Source organism: Cebus imitator, unplaced genomic scaffold (assembly GCF_001604975.1).
Source record: "Cebus imitator isolate Cc_AM_T3 unplaced genomic scaffold, Cebus_imitator-1.0 Scaffold29, whole genome shotgun sequence".
Classification (NCBI taxonomy): domain Eukaryota; kingdom Metazoa; phylum Chordata; class Mammalia; order Primates; family Cebidae; genus Cebus; species Cebus imitator.
In genome coordinates, this window is record NW_016107344.1 from 11,225,259 (window position 1) to 11,245,533 (window position 20,275).

Here is a 20,275-nt window from a genome sequence, read left to right on the forward strand (position 1 = left end):
TTTTTTGACGGAGTCTTGCTTTGTCACCAGGCTGGAGTGCAGTGGTGCGATCTCGGCTCATTGCAACCTCCGACTCTCTGGTTCAAGCTGTTCTCCTGCCTCAGCCGCCCGAATAGCTGGGACTACAGGCACGTGCCACCACACCCAGTGAATCTTCGTATTTTTAGTAGAGACGGGGTTTCACCAGGTTGGCCAGGATGGTCTCGATCTCTTACCTCGTGATCCGCCTACCTCAGCCTCCCAAAGTACTGACATTACAGATGTGTGCCACCACACTGGCCTTTTAGTGGTAAAACTCTTAACATGTTTTTTGAGTGGAGTCCTGGTCCAACTATAGTTAGTATCATCTGGAATGGAATATTTATGTCTATGTGAAATTATAGAACTAAACAGATTTAGATGGATTTCTTTTTTCACTGGTCACCTAGGAACTGATGGTCCTAAACTCAAACAGCATGTCTGTGACCACACGGGAGCCCTCTCTTGTCGCCTGGGAAACCACCTGGAGTGAAGGGTCCAAGTCTTCAGACAGGGAAGCAACCAGAGCAGGTTGTTCATGAGGACCAAGAAAAGAAGCCACAGGATCAACTTGTTCTTGAGAGAGAGAGGAAACCGGAGCAACAGCTTCAGGAAGAGCAGGAGCGGAAGCGGCTTCAGGAAGCGCAGGAGCGGAAGCGGCTTCAGGAAGAGCAGGAGCGGAAGCGGCTTCAGGAAGCGCAGGAGCGGAAGCGGCTTCAGGCTGAGGCTGAGGAGCAGAAGCGCCCTGCAGAGGAGCAGAAGCACCAGGCAGAGAGAGAGCGGGAAACATCAGTCAGAATATACCAGTATAGGAGGTCTGTCCCCACGGCCAGAGGGCACAAGGCCTGTTAGGGTAGCTTGTCTTAGCTGTATGCATTCCCCACTTCTAAGGCATCCCCTTGCTCTTCCTCTTTCCTACCATGCATTCTCCACACTAGTGAATACAAGCCACCAAAGAGAACCTTTAAATCATAAACCCTGTCATGTCATCTTGCTTCCCCACCCAGAACCCTCCAAAGCACTTCCTGTCACATCAGAACCCCATCCAACATCCTTGCCATGACCTAGAAGGCTGGCATGAACTAGATTACTTTGCAGTACCTCCATTATTCCCCTTACTCTGTTCCAGCCACACAGGCCTCTTGTTTCTTCCCTGAAAATGCCCAAGGACTTTGGCATTTTCTAGTCCATCTGCTTGAGAAGTCATTGAATGTTTGTGTGTCTGGTGTTCTCATTTTCTTCTAGTCTCTGCTCAAACACCACCTCCGTAGACTTTCTAGAATACCTGATTTAAAATACAGGCCGCTTCTCAGTCCTTCTCCCTGTATACTCTTACCTTGTTTTATATTACTCATTTATTTATTTACCTGTTGGCCTGTCTGCTGCAGTAAAATATAAGTGCTTGGAGAATAATAAGTTTGTTTTGTACACCTCTATAGCCCATTCCTAGAGTGATACTACAATATGATGGGTACTCAGTATGCCTTTGTAGAATGAATGAGTGAATGAATGGCTTGGCAAATGTCTGTTGGCAATAGTGGGTCTGTTTTCTGTGGTTATTCATTAAAATACCTTTGTATGTTTCGTTTTTAACCCAAAGGCTGTTTGCATAAAGAGGCTAGAACGACATTATTTTGATACCCTTTTCTTAAACTCAGGAAGGGCTTAAAGCCTCATATTTTGCCTACAAAATCTTTTTCCATCTTGTAGGCCTATTGATTCCTATGACATACCAAAGAGAGAAGAAGAATCTTCAGGTTTTCTTCCTGGTGACAGGTATGTAGAGCATGTTATTGTAATTTAATTGATAACTGGCTTCAAATGATATTCCAGGGCTTGCCTCGATTTGTAGAACTACTTTAGTCCTTTGTCATTTGTGGGATATAAAGAGAAATTGCTGGTTGATCTTTGTATCAGTTAGCTTTTGCTATGTAACCAACTATTCCTGAATTTAATGAATTAGCTTATGATTTTGAGGGTCAGCATTTTAGGTTGAGCACAGCTGGGCAGACTTTTAGTTGACTGGACTTGCTCATGTATCTGCTCCTTATTAACTAGGCAGCCCTGCTTTTGGGGGTTGGCTGGCTGTCAGCTGGGACATTGAGAACAACTGGGTCATGTGTCTTTCAACAGCCACCAAACCAGGGAGGTCTTATATGTATGTGGTGGGGGTCAGAGGAAAGAGAATTAAAGAGAGGAAATCCACAAGGCATCTTAAGATTTAAGTTGTTGACTAAAGTCACAGTCACAGGTCACAGAGAAGAGACACAGCCTCTTTACGGGAGCAATCACATTGCAAGGGAAATGGACGTGGCTGGGAAAGGACTGTGTCAATTTTCTGTAATCCAATGTCATCTTTCTTTTAAAAAGGTTGTGGATAATGGCTTACCATTACTCCCAAAAGGGTTATGCATGGACATCTGAAATGGGAATGGTGGCCTTTCTTTTTGGCAGTTTGGCTGGAACTACTGGTCATTTTGGGGAATGAAGATAAAAGTTCAGATATCTGAAAAGATATACATGTCTTAAAATGTCCTAAAACATTGTTTTAATGTTTTAAAGTAATTTTTAAAATGCTTTGCAGTTTTGAAATCACTAAGGACTTCTAACAGTCTGTCTACAAGTATTGAGGGTAGGGCCTTTACCTAGTGTTTTCAGAGCTGAAATTTCTCCTTTTGTCTTCTTTACTAGATGTAAGGAAAGACTTGCATCTATAAGCAATCAGGATGACTGAATAGGGCTCAGAATAGAAGGGGAAAAGGAAAGGAACAGATAGTAACGGGCTGACAATAAGCTAAAGAAAAATCTAGTGATAGATGACCTTGTTTATAATCTCCAGGGTAATGGTAAATCATTCAAATGTTTATCTCCTTTTAAAAGCTATGGATTTACTTACATATTTACAAAAGCTTTATTTATATCGCTCATTACCTTGGGAAAAATAATTAAAATGCAGAGAAAGGAAGCTTAAGGAAGCCTGGGAAATATGAAATACCTGCAGGCAATCCTGATAGAGCATACCCTAGAGGCGTCGGGGAGTGTGGCTAGGCGTCTGGTAATAAGTGTTTTCTTCTATGTAGATACAAGTGAAAGTATTCACAAGTGCAGCTGTCTACCACTTATGACATATTATTATGTATTATTGATTGTTGGATTTATGCATATGTAATATATGTATATGTATGTACATAAGTATAATATTACAGATTATTTTATATGTATATTATGCATTGTTATCACTATTATTTTATTTTATTTTTGAGGCAGAATCTCACTGTGTCTCCCAGGCTGGAGTGCAGTGGAGTGATTTCGGCTCATTGCAACCTCCACCTCCTGGGTGCAAGTGATTCTCCCATCCCTGTAACTGGGACCACAGGAGTGCACCACCATGTCCAGCTAGTTTTTGTATTTTTGTAGAGATAGGGGTTTCACCATGTTGGCCAGGCTGGCCTCAAACTCCTGACCTCAAGAGATCCGGCTGCCTCGGCCTCCCAAAGTGCTGGGATATAGGAGCAAGCCACCACGCTGAGCCACTACTATTATTTTTAAAGCTCAGTGTGTCTGGCAGAATGGGAATGAGATTAGCATGTGTTGATTTATATACCTAAAGTGTATTGGTACAAAGTTAAGGCATTTCCTGAAGTTGACTATGCCGTATGCTTTAGTACCTCTTTGGAACACTAAGATGGCATTTGGGAAATTAATGTTTCACAGTAGTAAGTAGCATCCCAGTGGCCAAGAAGTTGACATCATAACCCTGAGCAGTGTGGAGGAAGTGGGACAGTCTGACTGTAGGTGATCTGATGGCAGATGCTTTGTAAGCCTGATGAGATTTAAGGTCTGGATCAGAGTGAACATTGACAAAACTTGACCAATAAATTATAGTCTTAATTATCATACAAAGTGGAGAAGCACAGTAGCATGTCTGTATGTATTTCCAGCATACCACTCTTCTCTTTTTTAGGGATGTCAACGTTTTCTTTTAGTTTGTAAAAGATGAAACTTTTCTTGGTTTAGAAATAATTGCTCTCAGAAGACATACAAAATAAATCAAATGCTTTAAAAAGCAATCTCTTTGGCGTTTTTACTTCATAAATAAAAAAGATGTTATTAATGAGACATATTTATTGTGTTTTGTATTTTAGGAATAAATCCAGATCTACTACTGAACTGGATAATTACTCCACAAATAAAAATGGTAAATGTGATTTTCCCCCCACACTCCTTCATAATTACTTATTTGTGCTATGTTATGATAAGTATTTTCTAAGGTCAAGATATTTCATATTCATTAAGATTACATAATTAAAATACTTAGTATTTTAACCTCTGTATATAAAAACAACAAAACAACTGTCTTGTGTTTATTTTGGCTTTATGTTACATTGGAAAAAATACAGGGAGATTAAAATGGCTTTTAAATTGCTAATGAAATATGTGGGAATTTTGCAAAGTGGTGCTGATGCAGTTGCATATAGTAGATTTTGTCTTGCAGCTGAAGAAATGGTACAGAAAAGATTTCTATGAAATACTGGAGGACTTAAAATTGCATACTAACCTGAATTATGTACATGCCAAAATATCAAAAAACGAAAAAATTATGACTTCACTAATTGTGCAAAAACAATTAGGACTTGACATTTTTAGTATAAAATATGTTTCTGAAGAATGCATATAACTGAAATTATATATGTCTGAAAAAAACCCTAAGCAATAATTACCATTTTAAGCAGGGTTTGCATCTCAGGACTTGCATAAGCAGGTGGCTGGTCATTTATATGAATGAATGAAGGTCCAGGTAAGGCTTAGGTAGACATGCCCATCAAGATGGACAGTCACTGCCCAGCTCCAGCCTATCTATCATTGCCATGCTGGAGGAGGCAAGCCTCTGATTGCTTACTCTTCCTGTTGTAACAGAAAAGTTAAAAAAAAAAAGTATATACCTGTTTTCATGTGTTACCTTTTATGTGCTGACAAGAGATTTTTAAAAAAACTAAAATCCTCTGTGAGCGAAACAACCTATCTACAGGCCAAATACTCTAGTGGCAGCTAGTTTTTAACCTCTGGTCAAAGCTTATAAAACTTAGTTTTTATTGAGCTTTACAGTTCTATGATTTTCCCTTTCTTTGAACAGTTAGGACCTTTGTTATCTGGTTCTAGTTTAACTTTCCAGAGGAGCTATTTTTCCCTTAAGGGATCCCTTTTTTTTAATTGCACTTTAGGTTCTCGGGTACATGTGCAGAATATGCAGGATTATTGCATAGGTACATACATGGCAATGTGGTTTGCTGCCTCAATCCCCCTGTCACCTATATCTGGCATTTCTCCTCATGTTATCCCTCCCCAACCTCCCTACCCCTCTGCTGTCCCTCTATTCCCCCACAACAGACCAGTGTGTGATGCTCCCCTTCCTGTCTCCATGTGTTCAACATCTGCCTATGAGTGAGAACATGCAGTGGTTGATTTTCTATTCTTGTATCAGTTTTCTGAGAATGATAGTTTCCAGATTCATCCATGTCCCTACAAAGTACACAAACTCATCATTTTTTATGGCTGCATAGTATTCCATGGTGTATATGTGCCACATTTTCCTTGTCCCGTCTTTCATAGATGGACATTTGGGTTGGTTCCAGATCTTTGCTATTGTAAACGGTGCCACAACGAACATACGTGTGCATGTGTCTTTAAAACAGAACAATTTATAATCCTTTGGATATATACCCAGTAATGAGATTGCTGGGTCAAATGGAATTTTTATTTCTAGGTCCTTGAGGAATTGCCACACCGTCTTCCACAATGGTGGAACTAATTTACACTCCCACCAACAGTGTAAAAGTTTTTCCATTTCTCCACATTCTCTCCAGCATCTGTCTCCAGATTTAATGATCGCCATTCAAACTGGCGTGAGATGGTATCTCAATGAGGTTTTGATTTGCATTTCTCTAATGACCGGTGATGATGAGCTTTTTTTCATGTTTGTTGGCCTCGTGTATGTCTTCCTTTGTAAAGCGTCTGTTCATATCCTTTGCTCACTTTTGAATGGGTTTGTTGTTTTTTTCTTGTAAATCTGTTTTAGTTCTTTGTAGATTCTGGATATTAGCCCTTTGTCAGATGGGTAGATTGCAAAAAAATTTTTCCCATTCTGTTGGTTGCCAGTTCACTCTAACGATTGTTTCTTTTGCTGTGCAGAAGCTCTGGAGTTTGATTAGATCCCATTTGTCTATTTTGGCTTTTGTTGCCAATGCTTTTGGTGTTTAGTCAGGAAGTCCTTGCCTATGCCTATGTCCTGAATAGTTTTGCCTAGGTTTTCTTCTAGGGTTTATATGGTGTTCGGCCTTATGTTTAAGTCTTTAATCCATCTGGAGTTAATTTTAGTGTAAGGTGTCAAGAAGGAGTCCAGTTTCAGCTTTCTGCACATGGCTAGCCAGTTTTCCCAACACCATTTATTGAACATGGAATCCTTTCTCCATTGCTTGTTTTTGTCTGGTTTGTCAAAGATCAGATGTTTGTAGATGTGTGGCACTGCCTCCGAGGCCTCTGTTCTGTTCCATTGGTCTGTATCTCTGTTTTGGTACCAGTGCCATGCTGTTTTGATTACCGTAGCCTTGTAGTATAGTTTGAAGTCTGGTAGTGTGATGCCTCCCGCTTTGTTCTTTTTGCTTAGAATTGTCTTGGCTATGTGGGCTCTCTTTTGGTTCCATCTGAAGTTTAAGGTGTTTTTTTCCAGTTCTGTGAAGAGGGTCAGAGGTAGCTTGATGGGAATAGCATTGAATCTATAAATTACTTTGGGCAGTATGGCCATTTTCACGATATTGGTTCTTCCTAACCATGAACATTGAATGTTTTTCCATGTGTTTGTGTCCTCTCTTATTTCCTTGAGCAGAGGTTTGTAGTTCTCCTTGAATAGGTCCTTTACATTCTTTGTTAGCTTTATTCCTAGGTATTTTATTCTCTTTGTGGTAATTGTGAATGGCCGTTCGTTCTTGATTTGGCTCTCTTTAAGTCTGTTATTGGTGTATAGGGATGCTTGTAATTTCTACACATTGATTTTATATCCTGAGACTTTGCTGAAGTTGCCTATCAATTTCAGGAGATTTTGGGCTGAGACGATGGGGTCTTCTAAATATACAATCATGTCATCTGCAAATAGAGACAATTTGACTTCCTCCTTTCCTAATTGATTTCCTCCTTTATTTCTTTTTCTTGCCTGATTGCTCTGGTTAGAACTTCCCATACTGTATTGAATAGGAGTGGTGAGAGAGGGCATCCTTGTCTAGTGCCAGATGAACTTGCCTTTAGCCACCATTAAAATTATAGTTTAAGTACTTCTGTATTCCATGAAATATTTCTAACCTGCAGTGATTATCTCTCCTGAACTTAAACACAAGACCGGTTAATAACGGCAACTATGAATCTCCAGAATAATCTTGTTAATATTTGTGATTTGTATCATTAATCGGATTATTTTGTATGTATGTTTCCCCCCTTCATTAACTCATTGCAAGCTCTTGGATAGCAGGCAGTGGAAGTTATTAAATATTCAATTTAAAAACTTGGTTATACCAAAAAGACATTTTAAAAAGAGGCTGGGCGCAGTGGCTCATGCCTGTAATCCAAGCACTTTGAGAGGCCAAGGTGGGCGGATCACAAGGTCAGGAGTTTGAGGCCAGCCTGACCAACATGGTGAAACCCCGTCTCTGCTAAAAATACAAAAATTAGCCAAGCCTGGTGGGGCATGCCTGTAATCAAAGCTACTCAGGAGGCTGAGGCAAAGAATCACTTGAACCCGGGAGGGGGAGTTTGCAGTGAGCGGAGATCATGACACTGCACTCCAGCCTGGCAACAGAGCAAGACTCTGTCTCAAAAAAAAAAAAGACAATATTTATTTAAAGTCTGACCAAATTGATAAGCTTTATATATATACAAATGTAAATACAGTTATATAAGAAACCTTTGATCTTGCTCATTTTGTCAAGGCATAGACAAACAATAAATTTCGAAAGAATAGCAGCAGCAGTAAATATAGAGAAAGAAAGAAAATAAATCCTTAGATGAGATTTCCTAATCCAGATTAAGGTGGGAATGATATGTGAGAGTCGTGGGTGTTTTACCCTAATCAGAAACTAATAACCAAATCCAAGAGACAAAGTCCTCAGGATACAACCTGACTTAATTGTTACGAATAAATTCATTCAAATTATATTTGTGTCATTTTCTTAGGGTAGAAGCATTATAGTCATCCATAAATGTTATCATACATGATGCTGGTGTGAATGTGGTGAAAGGGAACACTTCTACACTGCTGGTGGGAATGTAAACTAGTACAACCACTATGGAAAACAGTGTTTAGCTTCCTTGAAGAACTGAAAGTAGAACTACCATTTGATTCAGAAATCCCACTACTGGGTATCTACTCAGAGGAAAAGAAGTCATTCTACAAAAAAGGTAGTTGCTTACTCATGTTTATAGCAGCACAATTCACAATTGCAAAAATGTGGAACCAACCCAAATGATAAACATAATAACGTTTATGGATGATTATTTGGACTGCTTGAATATTTTTCCCTTTCACAAAAGCCATTTCAATGATTGTATGTGCTTCTTAAAATTTTGGTTGTCACTTACACCATGCACACTTGGGTCATGTCAGCTAAAGATACGTGCATTTATGTCCCCTCTCCCCAGGGGAGAGCTACATTTGTTTGAGAGAAGAAAACTTCCTGTTTCCTTTTAGAGTTGTCACAGCAAGGATTTGAGCATGTTCTTGATTGATTTAATGTGAGAAAGGAAGAGTGGAAGAAAAACTATCTCTAGATGAGCATTTTGTAACTAAGTAATCCCGAAACCAGTACTGATTGTTTCCTTTTTGAGCGGCCTTGTTCATTTTCCCCAGTTTGTTCCGTGGTGTGGCTCTAGATGTAGAACTGGACCTTCTGGAGTAGGAGGCAGTTACTTTATGTTCTCATGCAGCACCCTCATTGAGAATTGGTAATGTTAGTACACATGCACAATGCTGCATTTTAAGCTGCAATGCAATTGGGCGATTTATCCACTGTCACTTTTTATTTATTTAATTATTTTTTGAGGCTGCAATTTCAGATACATTTTATTTTCTTGTTATATCACTTCTCTCTCTCTCTCGTTTTGTATTGGTATTTTTTATTTTTAAAATTTTCTATTTCCATAGGTTTTTGGGAACAGGTGGTATTTTGTTATACGAGTAAGTTCTTTAGCAATGATTTATAAGATTTTGGTGCACTTACCTCTTAAGAACTATACACCAAGCTGAATTTGTAGTATTTTATCCCTCACCCCCTTCCTGCTATTTCTCCCTGAGTCCCCAAAGTCCATTGTGTCATTTTTATGCCTTTGCATCCTCGTAGCTTAGCTCCCATTTATAAGTGAGAACATCCGATGTTTGGCTTCCTATTCCTGAGTTACTTCACTTAGAATAACAGTCTCCAATCTCATCCAGGTTGCTGCAAATGCCATTAATTCATCCTTTTTATGGCTGAGTAGTATTCCACGGTGTGTGCGTGTGTATACACATACATACATCACATTTTCTTTATCCACTCATTGATTTATAAACATTTGGGTTGGTTCCACATTTTTGCAGTTGTGAATTGTGCTGCTGTAAACATGAGTGAGCAACTACCTTTTTTGTAGAATGACTTCTTTTCCTCTGGAAATGACTTCTTTTCCTCTGGACTACCCAGTAGTGGGACTGCTGAATCAAATGGTAGTTCTACTTTCAGTTCCTCAAGGAAGCTGAACACTGTTTTCCATAGTGGTTGTACTAGTTTACATTGCCACCAGCAGTGTAGAAGTGTTCCCTTTTCGCCACATTCACACCAGCATCTATTATTTTTTGATGTTTAGATTCTGGCCATTCTTGAAGGAGTAAGGTGGTATCACATTATGGTTTTCATTTGCATTTTCCTGATCATTAGTGATGTCAATCATCACCGTGGCTTTTAAAATGTACTAATCCGGAAGCTTTTGATTTGTCTTTAATTTAGGAAGCAGTAAATATTTAGACCAAATTGGGAACACGACCACTTCACAGAGGAGTTCCAAGAAAGAACAAGTACCATCAGAAGCAGAGTTGGAGAGGCAACAAATCCTTCTGGAAATGAGGAAGCGAACACCCCTTCACAATGATAACAGCTGGATCCGACAGCGCAGTGCTAGTGTCAACAAAGATCCTATTTGTGTTCCTGGGGTCATGAGAAGGTGAGAGACATCTTAGGAGTTGTTTTCTTGTCTTTACTAAGAGGGAAATATTTAATTTGTAGACATGCTGGTGCTTTAGACAGAAAAGATGAAGGGAACAGAGCAAACTCCCTGGGGGACTGTTATGTGTCAGCCAGTTACTGGGTTTACATGACCTCATCTAATCTGAGGAAAATGTTTTGAGGTAGGGATAATCTGTTTGTTTTTTAATATGAGGAAACTTTGGCTCATGCAGGGAAGCCACTGACAAAATTCCATGGTTACTAGGTTGCAGATCTGGATGGGGACCTCTGAAGTGAGGGTTCAGATGCTTAAGTAATGCACACTGCTCTTATAACTGTCTTGGCTGCTGAACTTCAACAAATAGAAGTTTCATCTTTTCATGTTTATAATGAGATAATGATTAGATGGAAATCATGATAACTGTGTTAAAAAAGCGATCAACCTAGTTTTTATAACTTTATGGAAGATAAAGATAGAGATACTAGTTGGAAATGAGTAGAGGAATATTTTAAAAGATGTATCTATGTAAATGAATCCTGCAGCTACTCTGATTGGGGAATCAGACTGGGGAATACTATGTGTAACATATCACAGAGAAAGAGCTAATTATATCAATATATTAATAACTTTATAGAAATCAGAAAATTATTCCTACAAACTCTATAAAAAATAGATGTGTGCCTGTAATCCCAGCTATGCGGGAGGCTAAGGCAGGAGAATCACTAAAACCCGTGAAGTGGAGGTTTCCGTGAGCCAAGATCATGCCACTGCACTCCAGCCTGGGTGACAGAGCAAGAGACTGTGTCTCAAAAAAAAAAAAAAAAAATAGACAAAGGGATATGAACAGACAGCTCATGGGAAAAAGAAACACAAAGCCAATAAACATAAAAGATCAATACTACTACTAAACCAAGAATGTATCTCTTTTGCTTACTGGATTTGTAAAAAGTTAAAATTGATTAAACTTGGTATTGACAATTGTATATGGAAATAGGAATTCTTGTTTCCGCTTGGTTGGACAGTTTTTTAGTATGTATTAAGCAAGAATGTATACATCTGACTCTCTGAGCAATGTAGTTTCTAGTAGTCTGTCTTCTGGATATATTTGGATAAATATGCAAAGGTATATTCAAGGATGTACACATTATTTGTTAATGGCAAAAGAAAATCAGTGTCTCCTAGTAAGAAAAGAAAAGCACTTGTCTACTACAAGAAAATCACTGTTTGCTGAATACTCACTAGTTATTCAGTAAATAGTACCATACTGATAAGCTAGAATACTGTAAGATTATTGAAGAATGAAAGAAAAGTGTTGCTACATAATAAGCCACCTCCAAATTTAGTGAGTTAAGACAATAATTCATAATCTCTCACAGTCCTGCAGATTGACTGGGCAGTCCTTTGCATGATGTTGGCTGGGGCACTTGAGCAGCTGTAGTCATTTACAGTAGGCGTTGGTAAGATTTTATGCATAAGGACCAGATATTAGGGTTTGCAGGCCACATAGGTTTCTGTCACATATTCTTTTTTTTTTTTTTTTTAAGACTTTGAAAATGTGAAAAGTGGTCTCAGCTCATGAGCTGTGTCTATCTTGGCAGCAGGCTGTAATTTGCTGTCTCCTGTAGCTGTAGAGGCTTCATTGAGAGCTCGGCCAGAGCTACTAGTTGAGGGGCCTGTGTTCTGCATATGGGCCTCTCCACATAGTTGTTTGGGCTGCCCCATGGCATGGGACTTGGATTCAAAGAGGCAGAGCTTGCACCAAGGCAATGGCTAATAAGCAAGGGCTTATCAAGCCGCCGTGTGCATCATGTTTGCTGATGCCCCATTGGCCAAATTAATCATGTGACCAAGCCCAGAGTCAGTGGGAGGGGACTGCATAAGGGCATGGATACCAAAAGGTGTGGTTCACTGGAGGCCACTGAAGTATAGTTTATCATATGAGCAGAATGACGAGAGTTCTAAGATAATACATTTTAAATGGAAAAGAAGTTAACGAAACTGTGTTGTGGAGTAATCCATTTGTTTAAGAGTATTAAACACATTGCATATGTATATAGACACATCTATACTTACATATGTAAATTTGCATGTGTATGTAAGTATGTGCTGGCATGTGTGAGAAAGCATCTGGAAGGACACACAGTTAATGCTGGTTACCTCTGTGGATTAGGGCGGGTGAGTCATAAGAGAGGAAGGACTTTTCTTCTCCCTCAGATGTCTTTCTCTGCAGTTTCAGTCTTTCTCCTTATGATAATGTATCACTTTTATAATGTTAAAATTTAAAAAATCAAGCTTGACCAGGTAGACAAATTTTCATAATTTTGAGTTCATTTTTGTACACAACTTTTAACAGAGATTTTCCCAAAAGCTGTATTTAAATCCATTTGGGAGCTAAATCTGATTTTAAAAGCTTATGTACTTTAAGAGATGTGCATGATAAATGCTCCTATAATGTAGACATTAAACAGTTGCTAAATTTAGGGATTCGGTGATACATAAATCAGATCTTTACAGGAGGTATGGTCTGTAGTGTGAAAGCCAGTGCTCCCACTGACTGGCTCTTCCTATGAGAAACTCACTTCTATGAGATTAAAAAAAAATCTTAGTGTTGTGAAGATTCAATAAGTTTAATGTTTTTGTGAAAGTGTCTAACCTAATGCTTGTCATATTTAAGCTTTGAAAATATTTCTTTGAATTTTTAAGACTTTCTGGTTGATATGTGTAAACGAAGATTTAAAGGATAAGTATTTTCTTAGACTTCGCAGAGCATTAGCTTTTATTTTTATATATTTTTCTTAGTGTTTTTCTTTCTTCTTTGGATGGTATTTATTCTTTTAGCTAAGCACCAAGTAAATAAAAATAAATAAAGGTGTTCTCACTTGTAAGTGGGAGCTAAACATTGAGTACATATGGACACAATGAAGGAAACAGTAGGCACCAGAGCCTATTGAGGGTGCAGGGCGAGAGGTTGAGGATCAAAAAACTACCTCTCTGGTACTCTGCTTATTACCTGGGTGATGAAATAATCTACACCAAACCACCATGACACTCATTTACCCATGTAACAAACCTGCGCATGTGTCCCCTAAACCTAAAATAAAAGTTGGAAAGAAAAACAGATTAAAACAAAAAGGAAGAAGGTTGATTAACTATGAAACATGGTGCCACTGATGATGAAGATCCACTTTGCTTGTTAAAGGTAATTTTACAGGTGGGTCCTCGGCTTTCAATGGTTCAACTTAAGATTTTTGACTTTATAATGATGTGAAAGTGATAAGCATTTGGAGAAACTGTACTTTGAGTACCCCATGACCAGTCTGTTGTTTTCTTCCAGTACGGTATTCAGTAAGTTGTATATTTGACACTTTATTGTAAAATAGACTTTGTGTTCATTGATTTTGCCCAACTGGAGGCTAAGGTAAGTGTTCTGAACATGATCGAGGTGTGTGAGGCTTAGTTACGATATGTGGTAGTTTAGGTGAATTAAAATCATTTTTGACTTACAGTATTTTCACCTTATGATGGGTTGATTGGGACATAACCCCATCATCATACATCGAGAAACATCTGTATATGTAACTAGAATACTTAGGTTACTCCCCTGATATAAAATATATAAAATGGATTTTCAATGAATGGAATGATGAGTCAAATAGATTTCTAGCTGAATATATCACGTAATTTTGATGAGTCTCTTTCTGTGTTTCAGAGGCGAATCTTTAGATAACCTGGACTCCCCCAGATCCAATTCTTGGAGACAGCCCCCTTGGCTTAATCAGCCCACAGGATTCTATGCTTCTTCCTCCGTGCAAGACTTTAGTCGCCCACCGCGTCAGCTGGTGTCCACATCAAACCGTGCCTACATGCGGAACCCCTCCTCCAGCGTGCCCCCGCCTTCAGCCAGTCCCCCGAAGACCTCCACCACAGGTGTGGTCGCCACACAGTCCCCCACCCCGAGAAGCCACTCCCCTTCAGCGCCACAGGCAGGCTCTCAGCTGCGCAACAGGTGAGGCCCTCCTTGTTTCTCTTTCTTCTCTTAGCCTTGGATATTTTTTCATTGAAATATCCCTGAAATCCTGTCCAAGTTTTCCAACTAAAAAGAAAAAGAAGCCCTTTTGAATGTGTCAGACTTGGTATTCTTGTATGAAAATAATGACGGCTTGCTCAATCCCATTCCATGCAACTCTAACAGCATTTCTAGATGTCTTGTGAAGCCACCGGAGACCTTGAAGACGTCTACCTGTTGCTACTGTCTCATTTGCCTGTGCTTGTGGTCAATGTCTTGGATGTAAGATGTAGCTGAATACTTCTTGGTGTGGAATCATAAAAACATATAGCAGCTCATGAACACTTCTCAAATTTCTGAGGGAAAGCAGTCTGGTCAAATATCTGACTATTTTCATAATAGTGTCATACAGACTCGTAGGAACTGAGTGTGAAAGAAGAGCATTACAGTGCTTTTCCAGGCATGCTCCGTTGTCTGGGGGACTTTTAACTAGCTGGATGAAAGAAATGTGAAGTCATTTAGATCTTGCTTTTGGGGTTTTTGATTGCCAAAATCATTGCTTGGCCATTCTGTTTGCCCATGTTTTGCTCAGGCTACATCAGCTGGATTTGGTAGGGCATATGGCGTGGGAAGTGTATATGTTTTGATAGGGTGTTATTTTTTTATGTGGAGTGAAGCTCAGATATCAGCCCTGCCTGGGTCTTTAGATCTGGGTAGCTTCTCCACAGATATGCCTCATGTAGGTACATCAGGCAGTGCTGCTCTCATCACCACAAGAGAGTGCTGTTGGCATTTACTCATTTCCACCACAAGTGGAATACTTAAAAATAGAAACACATTGATTAATATTGGAACTTTTTTAAGTTATCAGATCAGAGACTCACAAGAAAACATGTTTTATATAAATCCAAAATAATTTTACATGTACTGGGATATAAAGTGTGTATCAATGAGTTTGAATTGAGAGAACAGAGGTGAGGTTTTAGGGTAAATTGGGTATGGTGGGGAGGTCCAGTCTATGGGAAGAGAGGAAGGCAGAGGAGAGGGGACCCATTTACTGGCTGAGAGGCCCACTCTGGGAGAGCAGAGGGATGGGCTGAGGGCTTTACTGACCTAAGAAGGTCCTGATCTAGGAGGTGGCCCTCTGAAGTGCTGTACTCATGCCGTGGGGGTGCAGAGGTATGGAAGCACAGGTGCCACCTTAGCAATCGGAAGAGGAGAAAAGATCTTTATCCAGAAGTAGAGTAGAAATCCTCCTTTCCTCTGTCCATGGCAGCTGTCAGTTCCTTTTCATTTTCTTCCTCACAGAGACAGTCCTGTAAGCCAAATGGACAGTGAAGAAAACACTGGCATTTATGTTTAACTAGAAAACTGGGTGCCCAAGGAAGAGGGTGAAAAATAAGGCTGAGAAAATAGGCCATAGAGGACTTGCAAAGCCTCTCGAAGGAAGTTGAGGCCACTCTTTTGGTGTTCTGAGGGGGTCGGAAGGACACGATCAGCATTGTGTGCCTTGGTTTAACTGGCAAGAAGATGTAGGTGGATGAGACGAGGGGAGACTGTTGCTGAGTACAGAGGTGATCAAAGGAAGGATGGCATGAGAAACTGCTGGATGGACTAATTACACTGAAATTGCTCATTTATGTGAGTAGGTGTCAGGGGCCTTGGAGCTGCCATGGAGATGGTTCAAGGTTAGAGTATAATCAAGGCATTCTTTAGTTGGCTGGTAAAGGTTATGCTCCCACAGATACGTGTATAGAGCTTTTCGTAAGTTATTATCAATGTTAATACCAGAGTGTGACTTTAAAGAAGAATCTTGAGCTGCCCAGGTGAAAGCCTCCATTCCATTCTTGTTCTGCATCTAGGTCAGTCAGTGGGAAGCGCGTATGCTCCTACTGCAATAACATTCTGGGCAAAGGAGCCGCCATGATCATCGAGTCCCTGGGTCTTTGTTATCATTTGCATTGTTTTAAGGTGAGACTGAGACAAACAGCTTGCAGGCCTGCAAAGCTTTGCTTGGAGAGCGCATGGCTTCTTTGAGCCGCTGGGTGTAGATGTGCCACTAACAAGCTAGGTGCTGTATTCGTCAGTCTGTGCTGCATTTGAATCACAAATTGCTTGCTACTCCCTAGTTCTCAAATCTTGAACCTTGTTTTAAAACTGAAATCTGGAAAAATTTTGCATTTTCTATTTCTAATCTGTTAGAATCCTATACATTTACAGTACGTATGTTGCTTTCTCCAAGATGCTGTCAGAGGCATCCTTGAAATATAATTTACCAATAACCTGCTAGTACTGTTAAGGGCAGGAACACATGCAATTATCATAGTGTCTGAAAACCTAGCTTTGAGTAAGAAGAATACATAAGGAAAACCATTACCATTGTAGCTATTTTTATAATTGCACAGCCTGCTTATACCTGCTAGGTTTTTCTTCCTAGGAAGAAACTAAGGCTGTAACTGGTTTTGTAATATCTGTCTCTAAAGACATGGCTGTTTAATTCTTGAACTTGCACTAGGCCAGAGAAACATTCTGGTTGTTGATCCTGGAGGCCCGCAGACCACAGCTTGTTTAAGTTTGTACGTTGCTGGCTTGGGCTGTTCCTAGGCAGAGCAGAATGAGTCAAGATAATTAGAGTTTGGGTACATGGAATCGAAATACCCAGCCTTCAAGTGAGGCACTGTGTGAGAACGCTCGCTAAGCTAGTGCAGCAGGGGCACTGGGAGCGGCCCACCCCAGGGTGGAGGGCCGGAGCCCCATTTTCATTCACAATGGCCAGTTCTTTCATGAGGGGCCTTATCTACCATTCCTCTAGGGGGAATTTAGTTTTTTCTACTAAATTTCTTTAAGTCAATCAGCAAATTATTTTTATTTTGGGGGAGTATATTTAGACTGATCATCTTGGCTCTTAATATTGGCTTTATGAATTCTTTAACATCCTATCTGGCAGGCTTTATTTTAATCTACTAATCATCTTTTGGCCTTTTTTTTTCTTTGCTGAAATGTATCTAAGAGCTTAGAAGTAGCGTTCTGCTCATTTCCGCCCCCCCACCCCCAGGAGTGCCCCAAGCTTTCTTGAGCTGTGACTGATTGTGGGTGTTCTTTTTTTTTGTTCCCCAGTGTGTTGCCTGTCAGTGTGACCTCGGAGGCTCTTCCTCAGGAGCCGAAGTTAGAATCAGAAACCACCAACTGTACTGCAATGACTGCTATCTCAGATTCAAATGTAAGAGAGCAAATCAGAGAGAAAATTTCTTGCCTTTTAAGGAGACCACGGGTTCCCCTGCATTTCCCTGAACGTGCAGCCAGCTCCCCTTCAAGTTCACTGCCGTAGGAGTCCAGGTTTCAGGAATGGTAGTGTGTTCCCTTCAATGCTGTATATAGAATGGGTCACTGTTCAGGGTTCCAGCTACACAGGAGTGGGCTGTGGGGCTAAGGAATGGAGAGGAACATGTTCCTGAAAGTCAGGATGGTGTCTCGTGTCATCTGCCCAGGGTCTGTAGAGACCTTTAATGACTCAAGAATACAAACCAGAAGAGTTAAATGAATCTCCTGTGTAGGCTATAGTCTTGACTAAAGATTGGTCTCTCATCATCAACTTATTTCTATTATTTAACAATGGGCTTTGATTATGTGATTTAGAATATGACCAGCTTTAAAAACTATTGTTCTATGTAATACAAAATAAGTCAGCTTATGCTTTATGTTAATACATATCAATATATAATTTTAAAAGGAAAGTATTAACTGCGGTATTTCAGTGTCATTTTTGGAAGTAATGAGTTTTCAAAAACTTCAAATGCTACTTTGCCTCTAAGCATGTGTTTGTGTGTTATAAAAGGTAGACTGGCAGAACTAGGTTGTGTATTGTGTATAGCTACAGCAAGACAACCATTACTGCTGTTTATATTTTAAACCTTGATGCTGGTAACTTCTGTTTCTTCCTTATTGTGAAAGGGTGTTACAAGTGGTATCAGCAAAACCATTTGCTTTTGAGCTCTGAGGTATTTGTATGGCCCCTATGTGAAGAGTGCTTTGGAAGTGATTTAAGTCCAGTCAACTCTCTCTTATCTGTCGGTGGGTTCTGAGCCTTCCTGCTGCAGCAGTCCAGTCCTTTCCTGGATGCTGATGCTGAGGTTGGAGAAATTCAAGGCTGGGCATGTCCTGGTGGGTGTGTGTATGTGTGTGTGTTTTTTTCTATCTCATCAAATTCCAAAGCCAAATAGAAATGATTTCTGGAATCATCATTGTAAAATTGCCCATGCCTTTTCTCTCCTCCAAAACAAATAATAGAGAGTTGAGTGTAATTTATTTCTATTGTGAGTGGTTCTTTTTTTTTTTTTTTTGAGACCGAGTCTTGCTCTGTCACCAGGCTGGAGTGCAGTGGTGCAGTCTCGGCTCCATGCAACCTCCGCCTCCTGGGTTCAAGCAATTCTTCCGCCTCAGTCTCGCGATTAGCTGGGACCACAGGTGTGTGTCACCATGCCTGGCTAAGTTTTTGTATTTTTAGTAGAGATGGGGTTTCATCATGTTAGCCAGGATGGTCTTGATCTCTTGACCTCGTGATCCACCCGCCTCGGCCTCCCAAAGCGCTGGGATTACAGGTGTGAGCCACCGCGCCTGGCATGAGTTGTTCATTTTTACTCCATTTTTACAAATAAAGAATTCCAGAGACCAGACACTGAGATTTGCCTAGCTTTCCCCTAAGAGTGAGTGACAGGTGACACTTTCTACCTCATTGGGCCAACTTTCTGAGTGATGACTGCTATGTATCCCAGGTGGCAATATTCACGTCTCTGAATCTAAGCTCTTTTCTTTCTTCTCTCCTTGCCCGATCAGCTGGACGGCCAACCGCCATGTGATGTAAACCTCCATGCGAAAGCACTGTTGCAGATAGAAGAAGAGGCGGTTGCTGCTGATGTAGATCTATAAATATGTGTTGTATGTCTTTTCTGCTTTTTAAAAAAAAAAAAAAAATTTTTTTTTTTTTTTTTTTTTTGCCTCTAGATTACATAGAAACATTGTAGTCTTGGTAGAACTTGTAGTTTTGTTGTTTATTTATAAGGTAATTATGTGTGGGGAAAAGTGCAGTATTGTTGAATTCAGCATCTTAAAAGCACAAGGAAAAAGATAAGAGCTTAAGAATATTTTCGAGGCAGATAATGATCTAGTTTGACTTTCTAGTTAATGGTATTTTGAAGAGGATATTTTATTGTTTTTTTTTTAAAAAAAGATTCTTAAACATTATTTGAAATAGTTAATATAAATATGTAATTGCATTTGCTCTGTTTATTATAATGTGTTCTAAATTAATGCAGAACCATATGGAAAATTTCAGTAAAATCTATCCCCAAATGTGCTTTCTGTATCCTTCCTTCTACCTATGTATTCTGGTTTTTAAAAATGTAGCTAATGTACCATTTATTTGCTTGATGAGGGAGCTCTATTTTCTTTACCAGAAATGTTGCTAAGTAATTCCCAATAGAAAGCTGCTTATTTTCATTAATGAAAAATAGCCATGGTTTGTATACTAGAAGTCTTCTCCAGAAACTGGTGAGCCTTTCTGTTCAACTGCATTTGTAAATAAACTTGCTGATGCATTTAAGGAGTGGGTCTTTTTTTTCTTTGGCGTGTGTGTCTGACTTTAGGCCTTTTTGTCATATTTCAGTGTGTGGCCTTTTTGGATGTTGTGTTTTAGTAGCTTTACCAAGGTATAATTGATATAATAAAGTGCACATATTTAAAGTGTATAATTTGACAAATTTTGACATGGTGTATGTCTTTGAAACTAAGCCACAGTCTTGATGTGTTTACTGAAACATTTTAATAAGGAACTTTATTTTTGATAAAGTTATATGTTTTTGGATACAATACATTTGTATGGTGAGTGATGAATTGTTGGATTATTTGAATAAAATATTTTCTTTTACTACCCCATGATAAAAGGAGAAAACAACAGTGAGTATAGAATATCTATAAAATATATATTTATATATAAAATGTTGTGTCTTGTTTCAA

At 39.5% G+C, this 20,275-nt stretch overlaps 1 protein-coding gene across 1 annotated transcript in view; it reads left to right on the forward strand.

Annotated features, from left to right (window-relative positions):
• Window positions 1-19,862, forward strand: part of LMO7 (LIM domain 7) — a 232,038-nt gene extending 212,176 nt beyond the window's left edge. Inside the window, 10 exon segments of the mRNA XM_037736810.1 lie at window positions 429-550; window positions 552-641; window positions 723-833; window positions 1,729-1,794; window positions 4,164-4,216; window positions 10,041-10,254; window positions 13,967-14,263; window positions 16,126-16,234; window positions 17,381-17,483; window positions 19,097-19,862. Coding sequence (XP_037592738.1) covers window positions 429-550; window positions 552-641; window positions 723-833; window positions 1,729-1,794; window positions 4,164-4,216; window positions 10,041-10,254; window positions 13,967-14,263; window positions 16,126-16,234; window positions 17,381-17,483; window positions 19,097-19,119 — 1,188 coding nt within the window. The 3' untranslated portion in view covers window positions 19,120-19,862.
• The last annotated feature ends 413 nt before the right edge of the window (window positions 19,863-20,275 follow it).